This window comes from Abramis brama (genome assembly GCF_963993115.1).
Source record: "Abramis brama genome assembly, chromosome: 19".
NCBI lineage: Eukaryota > Metazoa > Chordata > Actinopteri > Cypriniformes > Leuciscidae > Abramis > Abramis brama.
In genome coordinates this window covers 23,005,441-23,020,304 of record NC_139981.1, presented here as the reverse complement: position 1 = coordinate 23,020,304, position 14,864 = coordinate 23,005,441, and the positions used below count along the sequence as shown (strand labels likewise).

At 35.3% G+C, this 14,864-nt stretch overlaps 1 protein-coding gene across 1 annotated transcript; it reads left to right on the top strand.

Moving 5' to 3' along the window:
- Positions 1 to 2,417: 2,417 nt before the first annotated feature.
- Positions 2,418 to 14,043, top strand: pyroxd2 (pyridine nucleotide-disulphide oxidoreductase domain 2). Its single transcript, XM_084093577.1, has 16 exons — positions 2,418 to 2,669; positions 3,576 to 3,595; positions 3,680 to 3,773; positions 4,020 to 4,093; positions 5,449 to 5,604; positions 5,730 to 5,883; positions 6,034 to 6,095; positions 6,876 to 6,973; positions 7,068 to 7,209; positions 7,333 to 7,467; positions 8,062 to 8,134; positions 9,488 to 9,644; positions 9,871 to 10,025; positions 12,291 to 12,397; positions 12,581 to 12,701; positions 12,864 to 14,043. Exons 1-16 carry the CDS (start codon positions 2,552 to 2,554, stop codon positions 12,932 to 12,934), a joined length of 1,737 nt encoding a protein of 578 aa, XP_083949703.1. The 5' UTR covers positions 2,418 to 2,551; the 3' UTR covers positions 12,935 to 14,043.
- The last annotated feature ends 821 nt before the right edge of the window (positions 14,044 to 14,864 follow it).

The following is a 14,864-nucleotide window of genomic DNA, read 5'->3' as shown; positions in this document are numbered from 1 at the left end:
TTGTGAAAATCTCAGCTCTTGTCCTTCTTCTTTTTCTTCTTCTTCTACTCTTTCTTTTTAAGTCTTTTAGTGGACGACACGCCTCTGCACAACATGCAAAGATATTCCTGTTTCCAAACAATTTTGTTCATATTATGTTATAATGAACTACTATTTTACCCTTGCGGTTACTATTTTATTTAAAAAATAAACCATTTATTTGTTTATTCAAAATAATACATTTTACATAAACATACAAAATAATAAATATTAAATAAAAATATTTTTACTTAATAAAAATAATTGTATGCTATAATTCAAATGAAACAGCTGTGGTAGCCACCCATGGTCATTTATAAAATCATATATAAAAGGGAATTGTTGCATATAAAGTTATGTATAAAAGTGAATTGATAAAAAAAAAAAAATAATAATCTGAATTGCTTATTGGTGTTTCTTTTGCATGCCATTTCACCTCTCATTTCTTATAATCAAAACTAAAGGGATAGTTCACCCAAAAATTAAAACTTTGTCATTACTTACTCACCCTCATGTTGTTCCAACCCTGTATGAGTTTCTTTCTTCTGTTGAGCACAAAAGAAGAAATCCTGAAAAATGTTGGTAACAGTTGACGGCAAAAAAAAAAATAAAAAAAAAAAATGCTATGGAAGTCAATTGGTGCCGTCAAACTGTCACCAACATTCTTTAAAATTTCTTCTTTTGTGTTCAACACAAGAAAGAAACTCAAAACCGGTTTGGGACAACATGAGGGTGAGAAATTGATGACAAAATGTTCATTTTGGGTGAACTATCCTCTTAAATGAGATGTCAAAGAACACAAGACTTCTAATAAAACTTTGTGCTTCTTATTTTGTTTGCAACGGTTTTTTTTTGTTGTTGTTGTTGATCACATGGTTTGGTCAGACAGCAACCTCTGAGAACGCAGGCATGCCACAGACAGGTGATATCTGTTTATCTTATATAATCAGTTGTCACACTGCTTTCATATTTGGTTTAAGAAGCAGATCAAGACAATGGAGCTTCTGTGGCTCTGATCTGAGATCATTTGGCTCTGTCTTGTGATTTTCCCTTGTGCCTGGAGTACCAGGGTATTAAAGGACAAAGCTCTTTCAAATAACTTTATCTTGATGTGTACTTTTATTATGTGCTTCTATGAAGGAGCAAACACTTTCTCACTTTATGTTAACTGTTTATATTGAGGCATGCCATTACAGATTATAAAACACGGTTAATGCAATAAGGTTAATGAAAAGACCATTTTAAATCACCCTTTGACCATCAACATTTCTACTTAACATTGGACCTTGATCTAACGCTATCAACAAGTTAGATGTTCAGTGCGTGAATAGTTATCCAGACACGCAAAACAACATGCAGTTAACAATGAATAACGATTTACCAAGCTGAGAGATTGGCGATTTTACAATGAATCCAACTGACTTTTTCACTTCGCTTTTGTATATCCACTTAGTAAATGCAAAAATGCTATATTCTGCAAATTTTCAGACCTCTGAATAATTTGAGTCACTGGAAAACAGTAATAAAAGTGACTGCCAGCAAAAGAAATGCTTTACAGCAGAATCAATGCAAGGACTGCATGTAGAAAAAAAAAAATCTGATTTTTCTTGGAAAAAAGTTATTATGTACACTGTAAGAAATTATATGATCAATAAGTTATGACAACATGTGTTTTTTACATTGCTTTAACTCATCAAAATAAGTTAAGCAATTTGCAACTTTTTTTTAAGTTATACTAGATTCAACTAATTTTTAAGTCAGTTTAATGTAATTTAAGTTGAAATTACTTAAACATCCAAGTTGATTACACTTAAAAATTTAAGGCAGCAACTTTTTTTTTTTTTTTTTTACCTTGCTATAGGCTACTAAAGTGAGGTCACCACCAAACTTGAATGTGAATGACAGCCCTGGTTAAAAAAAACAAAAACAAAAACATGCATGGTGCATGGTATTATGTCCAAAAACATGATATTTGTTTGTTAGTAGCCTATGCCTAATAGCATCACCTCCAAATGTGAAGTGATAATCCTTGTGTTTTTACATGCTAAAATGTAAAAATAGGCCTATAGCGTATATATTTTTATGCATAAAGAGCCAATTTACCATGAAAAAATATATTATTTAAATATTAAATATTATACAATTTGGAAAATAATATTTTATTTATATAATAATTATATAATAAAACATTATTAAATGTTTTACTCAATATTGTACTGTAATGTCATAACCGTTATTTATTATTTTATTTAATAATTTTATATTATTTAATTTAATGTTATTTATTTGTGTAATTTATTTATTTTTACATTTTTACCCTGCTTTCCACAGATGCTATAGCGCGGCCCCTGATCTTTAGCCTCTGATTGTTGAGAATTTTTTACATGTGGGGGCGGGATGTTCTCAGAAAAGGAGAACAACACCTTGGACTTGGGAGTTTTCCATAAGAGTTTCCCCCCAGTATACAGTGTTGAGGGGAGGAGTTGAGGAGTTTAAGCTAAAGCTTCGGGTTTGAGGGCTGTCAGGACTCATCATGGCTGCGGCTGTCGGGGCATGTCGCGCGCACAGAGGGTTTATTTCAGTGTCACGGCGCGGTAACCACAGCTGCACTGCCCTCAAACCTCAATATGACGCGATTGTTATCGGCGCAGGTAGGCTATGACATTCATGCACGGCCTAAAGAAACACAATAAAAATGTAGCATGGCAATGTGCACGAAATTGAGTGCTTGAGTGGGCGGGGCTTACTGCCCGTGCGTTTTCTCCGATTGGTCATATAACTTGGTTGTAAATAATAATTATTTTATGTGAACTCCTCATAGTGTATATATATATATATATATATATATTTTTTTTTTTTTTAATTTTCCAGTGTCGTTGGCTAAATTATTATAAATGTACTATTTATTGACTATAAATTATTATTCAGTCTGTTATGGAAGTATCGCATAGACAACCTAGTCACGTGGGACCTGTTACTTTTCTCATCGCTCCTCAGAATGGGCCAATCACAGTCGTGTTTGCGTCGTTGTGAGGATTGTTTTTGTTAAAATAATTTCATACAAACTTGAGGGAATTTAAATGTGTATTCCATATGCTAATATTTGGGATCGATATTTTTTAAACGATTAAGGGTTTCTATTTACAAACGTCCCCAGTGAGACCAAAAACGTCCAAAGATTTGAATGTGATTTAATGTGGAATTCGCCTTGCTGAGCCCCCATGCTCCCCCTGCAGGAATACAAGTTTGCGTAATGTAAATTAAAACATGCAGTGTTCTACTTTTTCTACTTTTTTTAAAAATCATTTCTAAAAATGTTGTCTCAAACTCCTGCATACTTTGAACCACACTCACACTCTTTCACAATCATCATGTTTCAGGAGAAAATAATGCTGCCTTCATGAGGAGTTGCACTATAGCTATACGGAATCTCTATTGTCTCAAATGCAAAACTTGCAAGCATTCAGTACATCAAAACCAGTTATTCAACAGATAGTTAAAAGATTGTAGAATTTAGACTCTTTTGAACAGCCTAAAACCCTTTTCTTTCTTTTCAGGTCACAATGGCCTTATCGCTGTAAGTATACACTAGATATGTTCTCCTGACTAATGATTGCACAACAGTTTCATCTCAAGAAACGTTCTATTGTAATTTGCCCAGTCAGCATATCTGCAGAAGGGAGGGTTGAAAACAGCAGTCCTGGAGCGCAGACATGTCCTTGGAGGAGCAGCCGTATCTGAAGAGATTGTTCCAGGTGTGAGTTTTGGTTTATCACCCAGACCAAGGTTGCCTGAATCCCTTACAGACGGGTGGCCAAGTTCTGGTTCTCAAAACACTTCTGTTTTCATCAGTAATTACAAACTCAGAACTCATACAGTATGTAGTCTAAGAATTGTAGGTTTAAGTTGATGATTGACCCTAAAGAAATATTAAAAAGAGTGTCTGCTTTGGATCACTGTAGTTTGCACGACTGTAATGGGCTGTTTATTTTTATGTTCAGGGTTCCACTTTTCCAGGGCCTCGTATCTGCTCAGTTTGCTGCGTCCACACATCTACCAGGACCTGGAGCTCAAGGTGTTACATGCCCCATTCTCTTCTTCCTTTTTTGACTATCTCTAGTGTAGCGCTTTAGACAGACCTGACAAACCTTGTGAAAAAGAAGTACACTTTAGCATACTTTTAAATGGAGTAGCCTACTTATTACGAAAATAATATAGCATACTTTAAAATATCAAACTTAAATGTGAACCGAATGTAATGTTTTAATTGTAAATATTGCAATTAGATGAACTTAAGTGTGCTTTTCTTTGACATACTTAAGTTGGACTTAAAGTCTCCATGAAATCCAAATGGACAATTCTTGTTTCTTTATGGAATATTGCAGTATTTACTATAAATGATTTATCTGTGAACATCATTATTATTTTATTTTTTTTAATTCATGTGCTCTGGTAATCTTTAATCAAAATAACTTCCGCTACCCTTGCAGTGACTTCTCTTCTCTTCTGTGATGATGTGTTTACTGGCGTAAGGGCGTGGCAACCTGTCACTCACATGACATCACAGCAATAGCAAACCACAACCATCCAATCAATTCCCAAAGGACAAAATCAAGTCCCGCCTTACATTTTTTTTCTTGTTCGAGAAGCAGCTTCACTCGGATATACGTCACAACAAGTTCGGTTTTATGCTGACTTTAAGTAAATCTTTATATGTAATTTCATAATTTCTCCTGGTTTCTTTGAAATATGAATTTATTGTACTGTTGAATAAACTGACAAGCATTTATGGTAAACTAAAATATGCTTTAATGTTATTTCTATTGAAACTTGTAATTAAATACATTCGAAGTTGCAATTTAGTACATTTAAAATATATTATCTTTAAATGTAACATCAAATAACACACTACTGTTCAAATTATACTCAAATTTAGTTTAGTATGTTTGCCAACACATCAAAATAAACGTACTTAAAGAATGATAAAATATTATTAAAACAATTATTTAAAATGTACTTTAAAAGTAAAACTTAAGTGAGTTAAGAAACAGTAAAAATATTGGGTAACACTTTATTTTACAGTGTCATTGTTAAACGCTACATGCAAATGTAAGCGCTACACGCTTTATATGAGGTGTCTTTAAATATGCACTAACATTTAAATTAATCATTTGATACATTGCACTTATTGTGTACATATTTTACATTGTACTTACTTTAAAAAAAAACACCTGCATGTCATTACAGCTGTAATCAATTTCTGTAATTACATCTATAATTACACTGTTGAGTCTTCCCTTAAACCTTCCCGTTCCACCAAACCTGTCCCTAACCTTACACGTATCCCACCTTAATAATAACACACTTATTTTTTGATTAATTGCTTTTTTCTTTTAATCTAAGATGACAGCAGTGTGTCTTTCTGTGCAGAAGCACGGCCTGAAGGTGTACATGAGGGACCCCTATTCATTTACCCCGATGCTGGAGGAGGGCGTAGGAGGGCGGCCACCACGGTCTTTACTGCTTGGAGCTGACATGGCAATGACCCAGAAAGAGATTGGCAAATTCTCAGAGAAAGATGCCAAGGTTTTTATGTCAATGTCGTAGAGGACTTAGATTTTAGCAAGAGCACTTTCATGAACTTGCATGTGACAGTAAAAAGCAATATGGATTTTATATGTTTTTTTTCTTTTTCTGTCCTATCACTAAAGGTCTATCCTGAGTTTTTAACCTATTTGGAAACACTGGCCTGTGCCATCCACCCTCTTTTAGATGCTCCACCCGTTGACATTCCAGGACTGACTCAAGGCTCTTTGAGAAAGAGAATATCTGCCCTGAGGAGCTTGAAACCTTTGGTGAAGTCTGGTAATGATGCTTCATGGTTATATAACAGACTATAAACCAGATTTTCCACAATTGTTCTGCTGCTGCTGAAATAAGCCAGCAAGTCTTGTAAAACTAGGGCTTATAAAACTGAAGCAATAAAGTAAAATCCATGTGCTTCTGTGTTTAAAGGGTTGAAGTTGGGAAAGAATATACCAGATTTCTATGAACTTGTTACAGCTCCAGTTATGAAGGTGGGTTATGTCTCCTCCTAACCTTGACAGAAAATTAATACATGACATTTTTGAATATATTTGACTGAATAAGTACCAGACCCTATGTCAGTCCAAAAACAATTATGTGGTTATTTTTCTCTTAGAAATTTGACACAAAGTAAGCCAAACAAGAAGTAAAACTAACAGTGGTCTGAGTGTCTCTGTGAAATTTAAGGACTGTGTCCCCTAGTGGTCAAGCAGTGTACATTTACATTTGCTCATATCAATATCTTGAAATCAGGTCTGCTGTCCTCAGATTGTTGGGATTGTGCTCAGGTTAAAATAAGTCTGTCACTGTATTGGATTAATGGCTTCTGATTACTGATAGATGCAGATTATTTCACAATATTACAATTAATATTATTTTTTACTATATTTATATATATATATATATATATATATAAATAAACACAATAAATAAACACACACACACACACACACACACACACACACACACACACACACACACACACACACACACAAACACACACACACACATATATGTGTGTGTGTGTGTTTATTTATTTATTTATTGGTGAGCATAATAAACTTTTTCAAAAGTACTAAAAATTATTATAATTATTCCAAACTTTTGACCAGTAGTGTCTATTCAAAAGTTTGATCTGAAAATACATAAAAAAATACAGATCAATATATGCATCATTTATTTTGAGCATTGCCTGATAAATAAGTTAAAATTCGAGGATGTTTCCTGAAATGCACACAGTATTGTTGAAATTAGAGTTTTTTTGTCTGTAGGTGCTCAATCGCTGGTTTGAATCAGAGCCGTTGATAGCCACATTAGCCACTGACTCTGTGATTGGCGCAAACACGAGCCCAAATAATCCTGGAAGTGGGTGAGGAGGATAGTTTGACATTTCTGTGTTTGAACTGAATATCCTGTAATTGACGTTGTGGATACTGTATGATAAACTGTGCTTAATCTTGTAGATATGTCCTGCTGCACCATGTGATGGGTGAGCTGGAGAAGGAGAAAGGTGCCTGGGGTTACGTGGAGGGAGGAATGGGTGGGGTGTCTCAATCAATCGCCCGCTCCGCCCGATCTCTCGGAGCAGATATTTTTACAAACAGAGTAAGTATTCAGGAAGAAGGTGTGACCGTTTTCTTGAGCCATTGTTTCCGTGCAAGCCATATTGATTCAAAGCAACCGGTTGTCCCACGGATATTAATCTGTCGCCTTTCTTGGGGCCTGTAGGATGTTGAACGAGTCCTTATCGGTCAGGGTGGTTCTGCCAAGGGTGTTGTGCTGACAGATGGAACTGAAGTCCGCAGTAAAGTGGTTCTGTCCAACGCCACTCCCTACGTCACCTTCAAACAGCTCACTCCACAGGTACAGCCCTGATGCTATGTCCCGAGATCATGCCAGTGCTGCTCATTTTTAAATGTTTAAAAGTAATGAAGAGCATTTGTTTTTACATCAGTGCATTTAGATATGGTCATGACCTCATGATTATAGAAATTTCTAGGTCATTCCTTCCACAGTTACTGTCATCCCATTCTGTCAACTTCTGTTGTTGCCTTGAGCAAGAGTCACTTTATCTGTTTACCCAAGGAGTGACCTTATTCTTTAACTGACAACACTCAGTTCAACCAGCTTACACCTTTGTTGCCATTGGCTTGGCTTGCTTAGTTGGGGACATTAAATTTAACATTTAATTTAATATTCAATAATAATATTGATCTGTATATATATATATATATATATATATATATATATATACTGTATATATATATATATATATATATATATATATATATATATATATATATATATAGGCAAAAATTAAGAATCCCATTTATCCCTACTTTTTATTAATCCAATGTAAAAATAATATTAATAATAATGTGGAAAAATTAACAACCGTTTTACTTAAATCTTAATGACAATTCTGAATAATTGATGTCTGTGGTTGTCCTGGTAAAGGGTGTCCTGCCAGAGGCATTCATCAGAGCCGTAGATCAGATCGACTACACCTCTCCTGTTACCAAGATAAACGGTATGATTACAGATAAATTAACGACTCATTTCATTGAACTAAATGTGCATTTTCTCATTAAAAAACGTGTTTGCAAGGCAGCAAAAGAAGAGTGTTGGTTCTTTGTAAACACTCCAGGAAGCTTTGTCGTTATCTTGATACTCAGCAAGCAAACAAGACAAGACCAAAGATAATTCATTATGCAATAGAAGCATGAAAGAATACCAGCTGGAATTCATTGTCGTTTAATTTAAATGGTGAATATTCAGTCACTAATTTAATTGAAATAATTATTAATTAGATAATTCTTAAATAATTCCAATTATTAATTTAAATAAATATTAATTCATAATTAAAGAATAATTTAATCATTTATACTAATTATAATTATAGTATTATAATAAAAAGTATAGGCCTGGTTTCACAGACAGGGCTTAGATTAAGCTTAGTTGAGTTCAAAAACATGCCTTAGAAAAAAACATTACTTGAGACAAAACAATGGCACTGACATATTTCAAGATATGTCAGTGCAAATTGCTTTCAGTTAAAACAGCTCAATAATGCATTTTAGTCTGGGACTAGGTTTAAAGGCCCCCTGAAATCAAAATTTAAGTTTTTTAGCTTTTAGTATGAATATGTTAGCCTTAAGGTTATGAATAAGCTGGTGTGTTCCAAACAATGACAAAATTTGCATTTAGGAGATATAAGCATTCAACATTTACAAATGGATCACATATTTTTATGACATCACGCAGACTTCAGCTTTCTAGAATCTAGCATCCCGTCCCCTATGCTATAATACTGCTGACACGTCACAGAGCAATATGAGTTGGAGATGTGTCTTCGGTTGCTTAAACGAGTTTTATTCCATTTTCCAACTGTACGTTGGTTAAAAATGAAATGGCTAGAATTTATTCACACCTCTACTATTGAATCCAACGTATCATCAGCGCTCGGATTTGCTTCCATGGTGCTGTCAAGTACGACTTTCAGTCTGTGAGGAAAACTAAACGCTATTGGCTATTTGAAAAGGGGGAGGAGACATTAAATACGTCCCGTCTTAGCTTCCTGTTTCAGTGGAAATTACGTCAATGCATCATACAAAGCTGCGCATTATAAAGCACTTTAGTGGGCTTTTAAGCCTTGTCTGTGAAACCTGGGGACAAAGTTTATAAAAAACTAAACGCCTCAGGCAGAAATGACACACTTGTATGTTAAGCATTTGGGTCTAATTAAGTTGCTGTTTGATATGTAGAACACATTTCTAAGCAGAATATTTTAGTAATATAAACAGTGCTGTCTTGCAAAAGCTGTTGATTCCTTACAAGAAATTGTTGATTGGGATTATCTGATCTCTGTTTTGCAAATGCACAGTGGCTTTGGACAAGCTGCCTAATTTCTTGGCTGCTCCGAACAGTGCGGATGGAAAACCAGGTCCACATCATCAGTGTTCAGTCCACCTGAACTGTGAGAGTGTGGAGGTTCTGGAGGAGGCCTACATGGAGGGCCAGCAGGGACGCCCATCCTCCAGGTCAGCAAAACCTGCAGTGCTGCATATAATGGAAAAACTAATATTTGCACATTACACACACATGAAGGCGTCAGGATATGTGCATTTGCAAGTCATGACCAGGGTTTCACAGACAGCAAATCTGTTGCTCTGGGTTTGGGGTTTATGGTGATGGTTTTCCATTCATTGCACCAAACCACAGCAATTTACTTTATATCCTGATTCATCTTCTGGTGTTTTTGTTTAGGCCCATGATAGAAATGACCATTCCCTCAGTGCTAGATCCGACTCTAGCGCCCCCCGGCTGTCATGTGGCGTCTCTCTTCATCCAGTTTACGCCATATTTGATGGAGGGTCGCCGCTCTTGGACCGACGAGGACAGGGAGAGATTTGCTGACACAAGTACCTAGTACCTTATTTGCATTCTTGTGTACCGTTTGCTGGCACAGGCATAATAAGGATTATGTATGTAAAAGGTCTTGGATGTCTTACAAACAGTGTTGGAGAAAGTTACTTTTAAAGTAATGTGGTACAGTATTGCGCTACTCCTTAAAAAAGTAACTAATTACGTTATTTATTCCACGTTCACACAGTTACAGAATACAGTTGTCAATCCTGTATTTGAGTCCTTAATGTGGTTATGTTCACACTTCAGTTATATACGAGAGTGATAACTGCATAATATAACCGAATTCACACCTGTACATTTTAAACTAGTTGTCTGTCATACAGAGTTGCGTTTTCCATACAGCGACTTAACTTGCTGCTTAATTTCCAAAGTGCGATGCATCGTTATTCGTTAAAGAAATCGACTAACTTGTCATGACTGTTTTCCGAAACCGTATTGTCGCAAACCTGTGATGATGTCACCTAAATCTAATGATGTCACGCAGTCTGCCCAGACAGCAACATAGGGTCGGCCCAGATCCGGCCCACATCTGGTACGTGTGGATTTCACGTGTAGTTTTGTGTTCTAAGTGCGACTCATATGCTTTGCTTTCCACCCAGATATAAAAGCTGCTATTGGTTAATGGTTATTTAATGGATGAACTCGCGGCTTGATTGGACTCTTGTCGTATCAAGAGTGATAAGACTTTTCAGTCTTATCGACGTCGCCATCTTTGATATTTGGTCAATGTCGCTATGGTTCATAGAATACAGGCTTGACTCACGTTGCACATTCATGACAGTATTCAAGACATTATAAGTTGCGGTTTGAACAGGACATTTCAAGACTCACACCTGTAAGTAAAAGCAGTTTTCAATCCCAAAAACGGACAGTGTGAATGTTACATTTTATTTAAATTACTTGTGTGTTACTTTTTCTCTCCTCTGAGACTCGCTCTCTTAAAGGCCTTGCAGATGTTTGTTTTTCTTTACTGAGAAGTTCTTTTTTTGCAAGTGTTTAATGCAGTAATGCCTAAACATAGCCTAAATAACATACACCTTCATTTTCTTTTAAAACACATTTAGAATATTATTATATTCTGACCACTTAGAATATTTCCTGACCCCTAGAACTATGTATGACAAACAAAAGACCTCTTAAAGTCCCCCTGTGGTGAAAATCAAGCTTTTAATGTTGTTTATATGTCTATGTGGTGTTTTTAATTATACTTTAAGACAAACCATGTGCAAATTCAAGACAAACCATGTGCAAATTCATGTGCAAGTCAACACCATTGCTGAGTATTTTCTCTTTAAAACTGCAGTGAACCAAAGACAGTCTCAAAAATGCGGTTTGAAATCGCGGTGTTTCTGACGTCAAACTACCTTGTAACCAATCACGCCAACGTGTGATCGTCAACGAGTGGATCTCTGTGCTGGTGCGAGTGAGTGGAGGCGGGGCTAATATGCATATTCATAGGACCACATATACTAAATTAGGCAAGGGTGTAGAGTTACATTCAAGCTATTTTAAGGCATGAAGAATTTTTTTCAAGGAAAAAACTTTTAAATATGTCCTTTTGGTGATCAAAGATAAGTTTTAAGAGATCAAATTATTGACTACAGGGAGACTTTAACATTACGGGTTATATTACATACTGTACAACTCTTTTTACTGAAAGTTGAAAGTCATGTGTTTTGTTACTTTTGTACTTTTTGTCTGTTGCCAAGTGCGCATGTATAAGTGACTACATTATGGAGAAAAGAGAGAATTTTAAATCAGCAGCATACATTTTTTTTAAGCATTTTAATTAAACTGAAAAGTAAAGTGCATTACTTTACTTGTTACATCAAAAAAAAGTAATCTGATTACATAAAATGAAGTTACTTGTAATGCGTTAACCCCAACACTGTAATATATACACTACCGGTCAAAAGATTATAATAAATTATTATTTTTACTGTTTTTGAAGGAAGTCTCATGCTCACCAAGCATGCATTTATACAATCAAAAGCAGAGTAAAAATACAGTAAAATCACATGATCTTTCAGAAATGTATAATATAAAATGTATAATACAAGAACAGGGTTTCTTGCCTAGATTCTTATGTGATATTTTCTGCATTTTAAAGACCGCCCCAACATTCCCACTCTGATAGGCGGGCAGGAACTACCTACTTTTTAAACCCAGTGACACAGTTTGTGCTACCACAGTGATATCACATGCCTTGAAGTAATACGATCTTTGTTGTAATAGGTTCTTTGTTTCCCATTTCACAGCATTCGACTGGGTTGAACGTTACGCACCTGGATTTAAAAAGTCAATAGTGGGAAAAGACATCCTGACCCCTCCTGATCTTGAGAGGGTCTTTGGTCTCACTGGAGGGGTATGAACATATCATTTAATTCATTTTATAGACATTGACATGGACTTTTTATAAATGTATTGTTTTTTTTATTATTATTACAGAATCTAATATATAATATTGTCTCAAAATCTCAGTTAATTGTTGTAAATGTGCTTGTCATATCATTCAAAACATTAATTACATGTATTTTTTATGCAACAGAATATATTTCATGGCTCAATGTCTTTGGATCAGCTTTACCTGGCGAGACCTTTGCCCTCTGTCGCAGACTACCGCTCACCCGTCAAAGGATTGTACTTATGTGGCAGTGGCAGCCATCCAGGTCTGTGCCTGAATAAATAAAAGCTTAAACAGTACGTACTGGGTTTAGAAATGTTATCAGTGTGATATCACGTATCATAAAACCAGGTCAGGTAAATGTTAAGCTTGAAATGCATGACCTCCCCTGTGTTCTCCAGCATTTATCTGAGCTTGTCTCATTCAGGTGGAGGTGTTATGGGCGCAGCCGGCTGGAATTCAGCTCTCAATGTTCTGGCAGATTTCAAGCGACTGTGATCTCGGCCTTCGACAGGGAATGTACCTTTCCAATGGGATATTTCAATGAAAAGAGAGATGAAGACAAATAGAAAAGGGTTATCCAAAAAATGTAAAGTCTGTCATCATGTACTCACCCTCATGTTGTTCCAAACCTGTATGAATTTCTTTCTTCTGTTGAACACACAATAAGATATTTTAGAGAATGTTGGTAACCAGACAGTTGACGACACCCATTGACTTCCATAGTATTTTTTTTTTTCCTATATGGAAATCAATGGGTGCCTTCAACTGTCTGGTTACCAAAATTCTTCAAAATCTCTTCTTTTTAGTGCAGCAGGAGGAGGAAACTCATACAGGTTTGGAATAACTTAAGGGGAAGTAAATGATGACAGAATTTTCATTTTTGGGTTAACTATCCCTTTAAGTGTTGTTGACATTGTGTAATGTTTATTTCTTGCACAGTTTTTGAAACACTCCCAAAATGTTACCCTGTTCCATCTATTTTTATTTTTTTTGTGTGAAATTTGAGATCATGTAGTCAATTATAATAAATATAAGTGACAAAAAGCTATGACATTACTTTTTATAATAACTTAAAATGATATAATTTTGATAATAGATAATAAACTAATTTGGTGCTATGAAAGTAAAAGGTCTTTGAAGCTTTATTGTTTTCCTCTAAATGCTTAATTTTTGCAATTCTGCATAAATTACATAAAATAATATAAAATGATTTCTTTAATGCATGTCATTTCTCAATGTACATCACAGCACGCAGGCAAGACTCTAGAAAAGCAAATATTAATTTAAGGCTATGTTCGTTATAACTTTCTAACCTGAGTACAACTCTTCCTATTTCTACAGTATAAACAGTATTATGTAAACTACACACGCATGCAAATGTCCTGAATGCTTGAAAATCCAGAAAATCCATCCAGTAAACATGCCAAATGTGCAGTAAACAACAGACCACATAGCACAAAAGTAATTTCAAGTGTGATTTAAAGTTCAGCCATGGTTTTTAACATCTCTTAATCTTGTTTGATTGATTTGCCAAAATCTACAACATAGTGAATTTAAAAAAAAATTATTTGTATGGCAACTGGATTAAAGTCAGCATGAAATGCAAGATGCAATGGTGTCTTCTTTCCTATTGTGATGTAGGCTATATCCGAGTGAAACTGCTTCTTGAAGATGAACCAGGAAAAAAAGAAGGCCTGGACTAGATTTTGTCCTTAACCTATGATGGAAATATCCAAATAGACAGGATTCTGAAATTAAGGAGCAGTTTTATGCCAAAGTGCTTTTTTACTATACACCTTCTGTATTTATTCATTTAACTCTGCAACACTTTAGACACTTTTTACTGCCGCTTCAGATACTGAGACTTCTACCTCAGTATTCGTACTCGGGACTTGTTTACTATTCTTAATACTTTTTTTACTTTATCGTATTTGTTACTGCCACTTATTTATTGTTCTGCCTACGAAATAGCATGTCACTTTAATATCCCAGTGCCCACCACTTTGAGTTTATATTTGTGGTTATGCTTATGGTCCTGTTAATCTTATGAAACGGGTAGTTCCGGTCCTTGATTCTGATTGGTTGAACCGCGTTCGAAGCCGTTGTAAATTACTCAACAAATAACGTTACATGTGACCGCATTATATTACTGCGCATTGCGCAACTGCCATTTGTGATTTATTTATTTTTTTTGTTTGCTACATGTGCTCTTTGGAACTACATTGCTTGGCGGAGGAGTTTTAACGTTATTTTTTTGTTGAATGAATGAATCTTTTTTATGGAGTAACTGTTTTATAAAAGCAATAAGCCCCTTGAAGCCGTGTTTTACAGTGGATTTAGAACAGCTAAGGGGCGTTGTTGCTTAAGTAAGTCTGAGCAGCGTCACAAGCATTTCAGTGCCTAGTTTCCCCAGTGTAATTGTGCA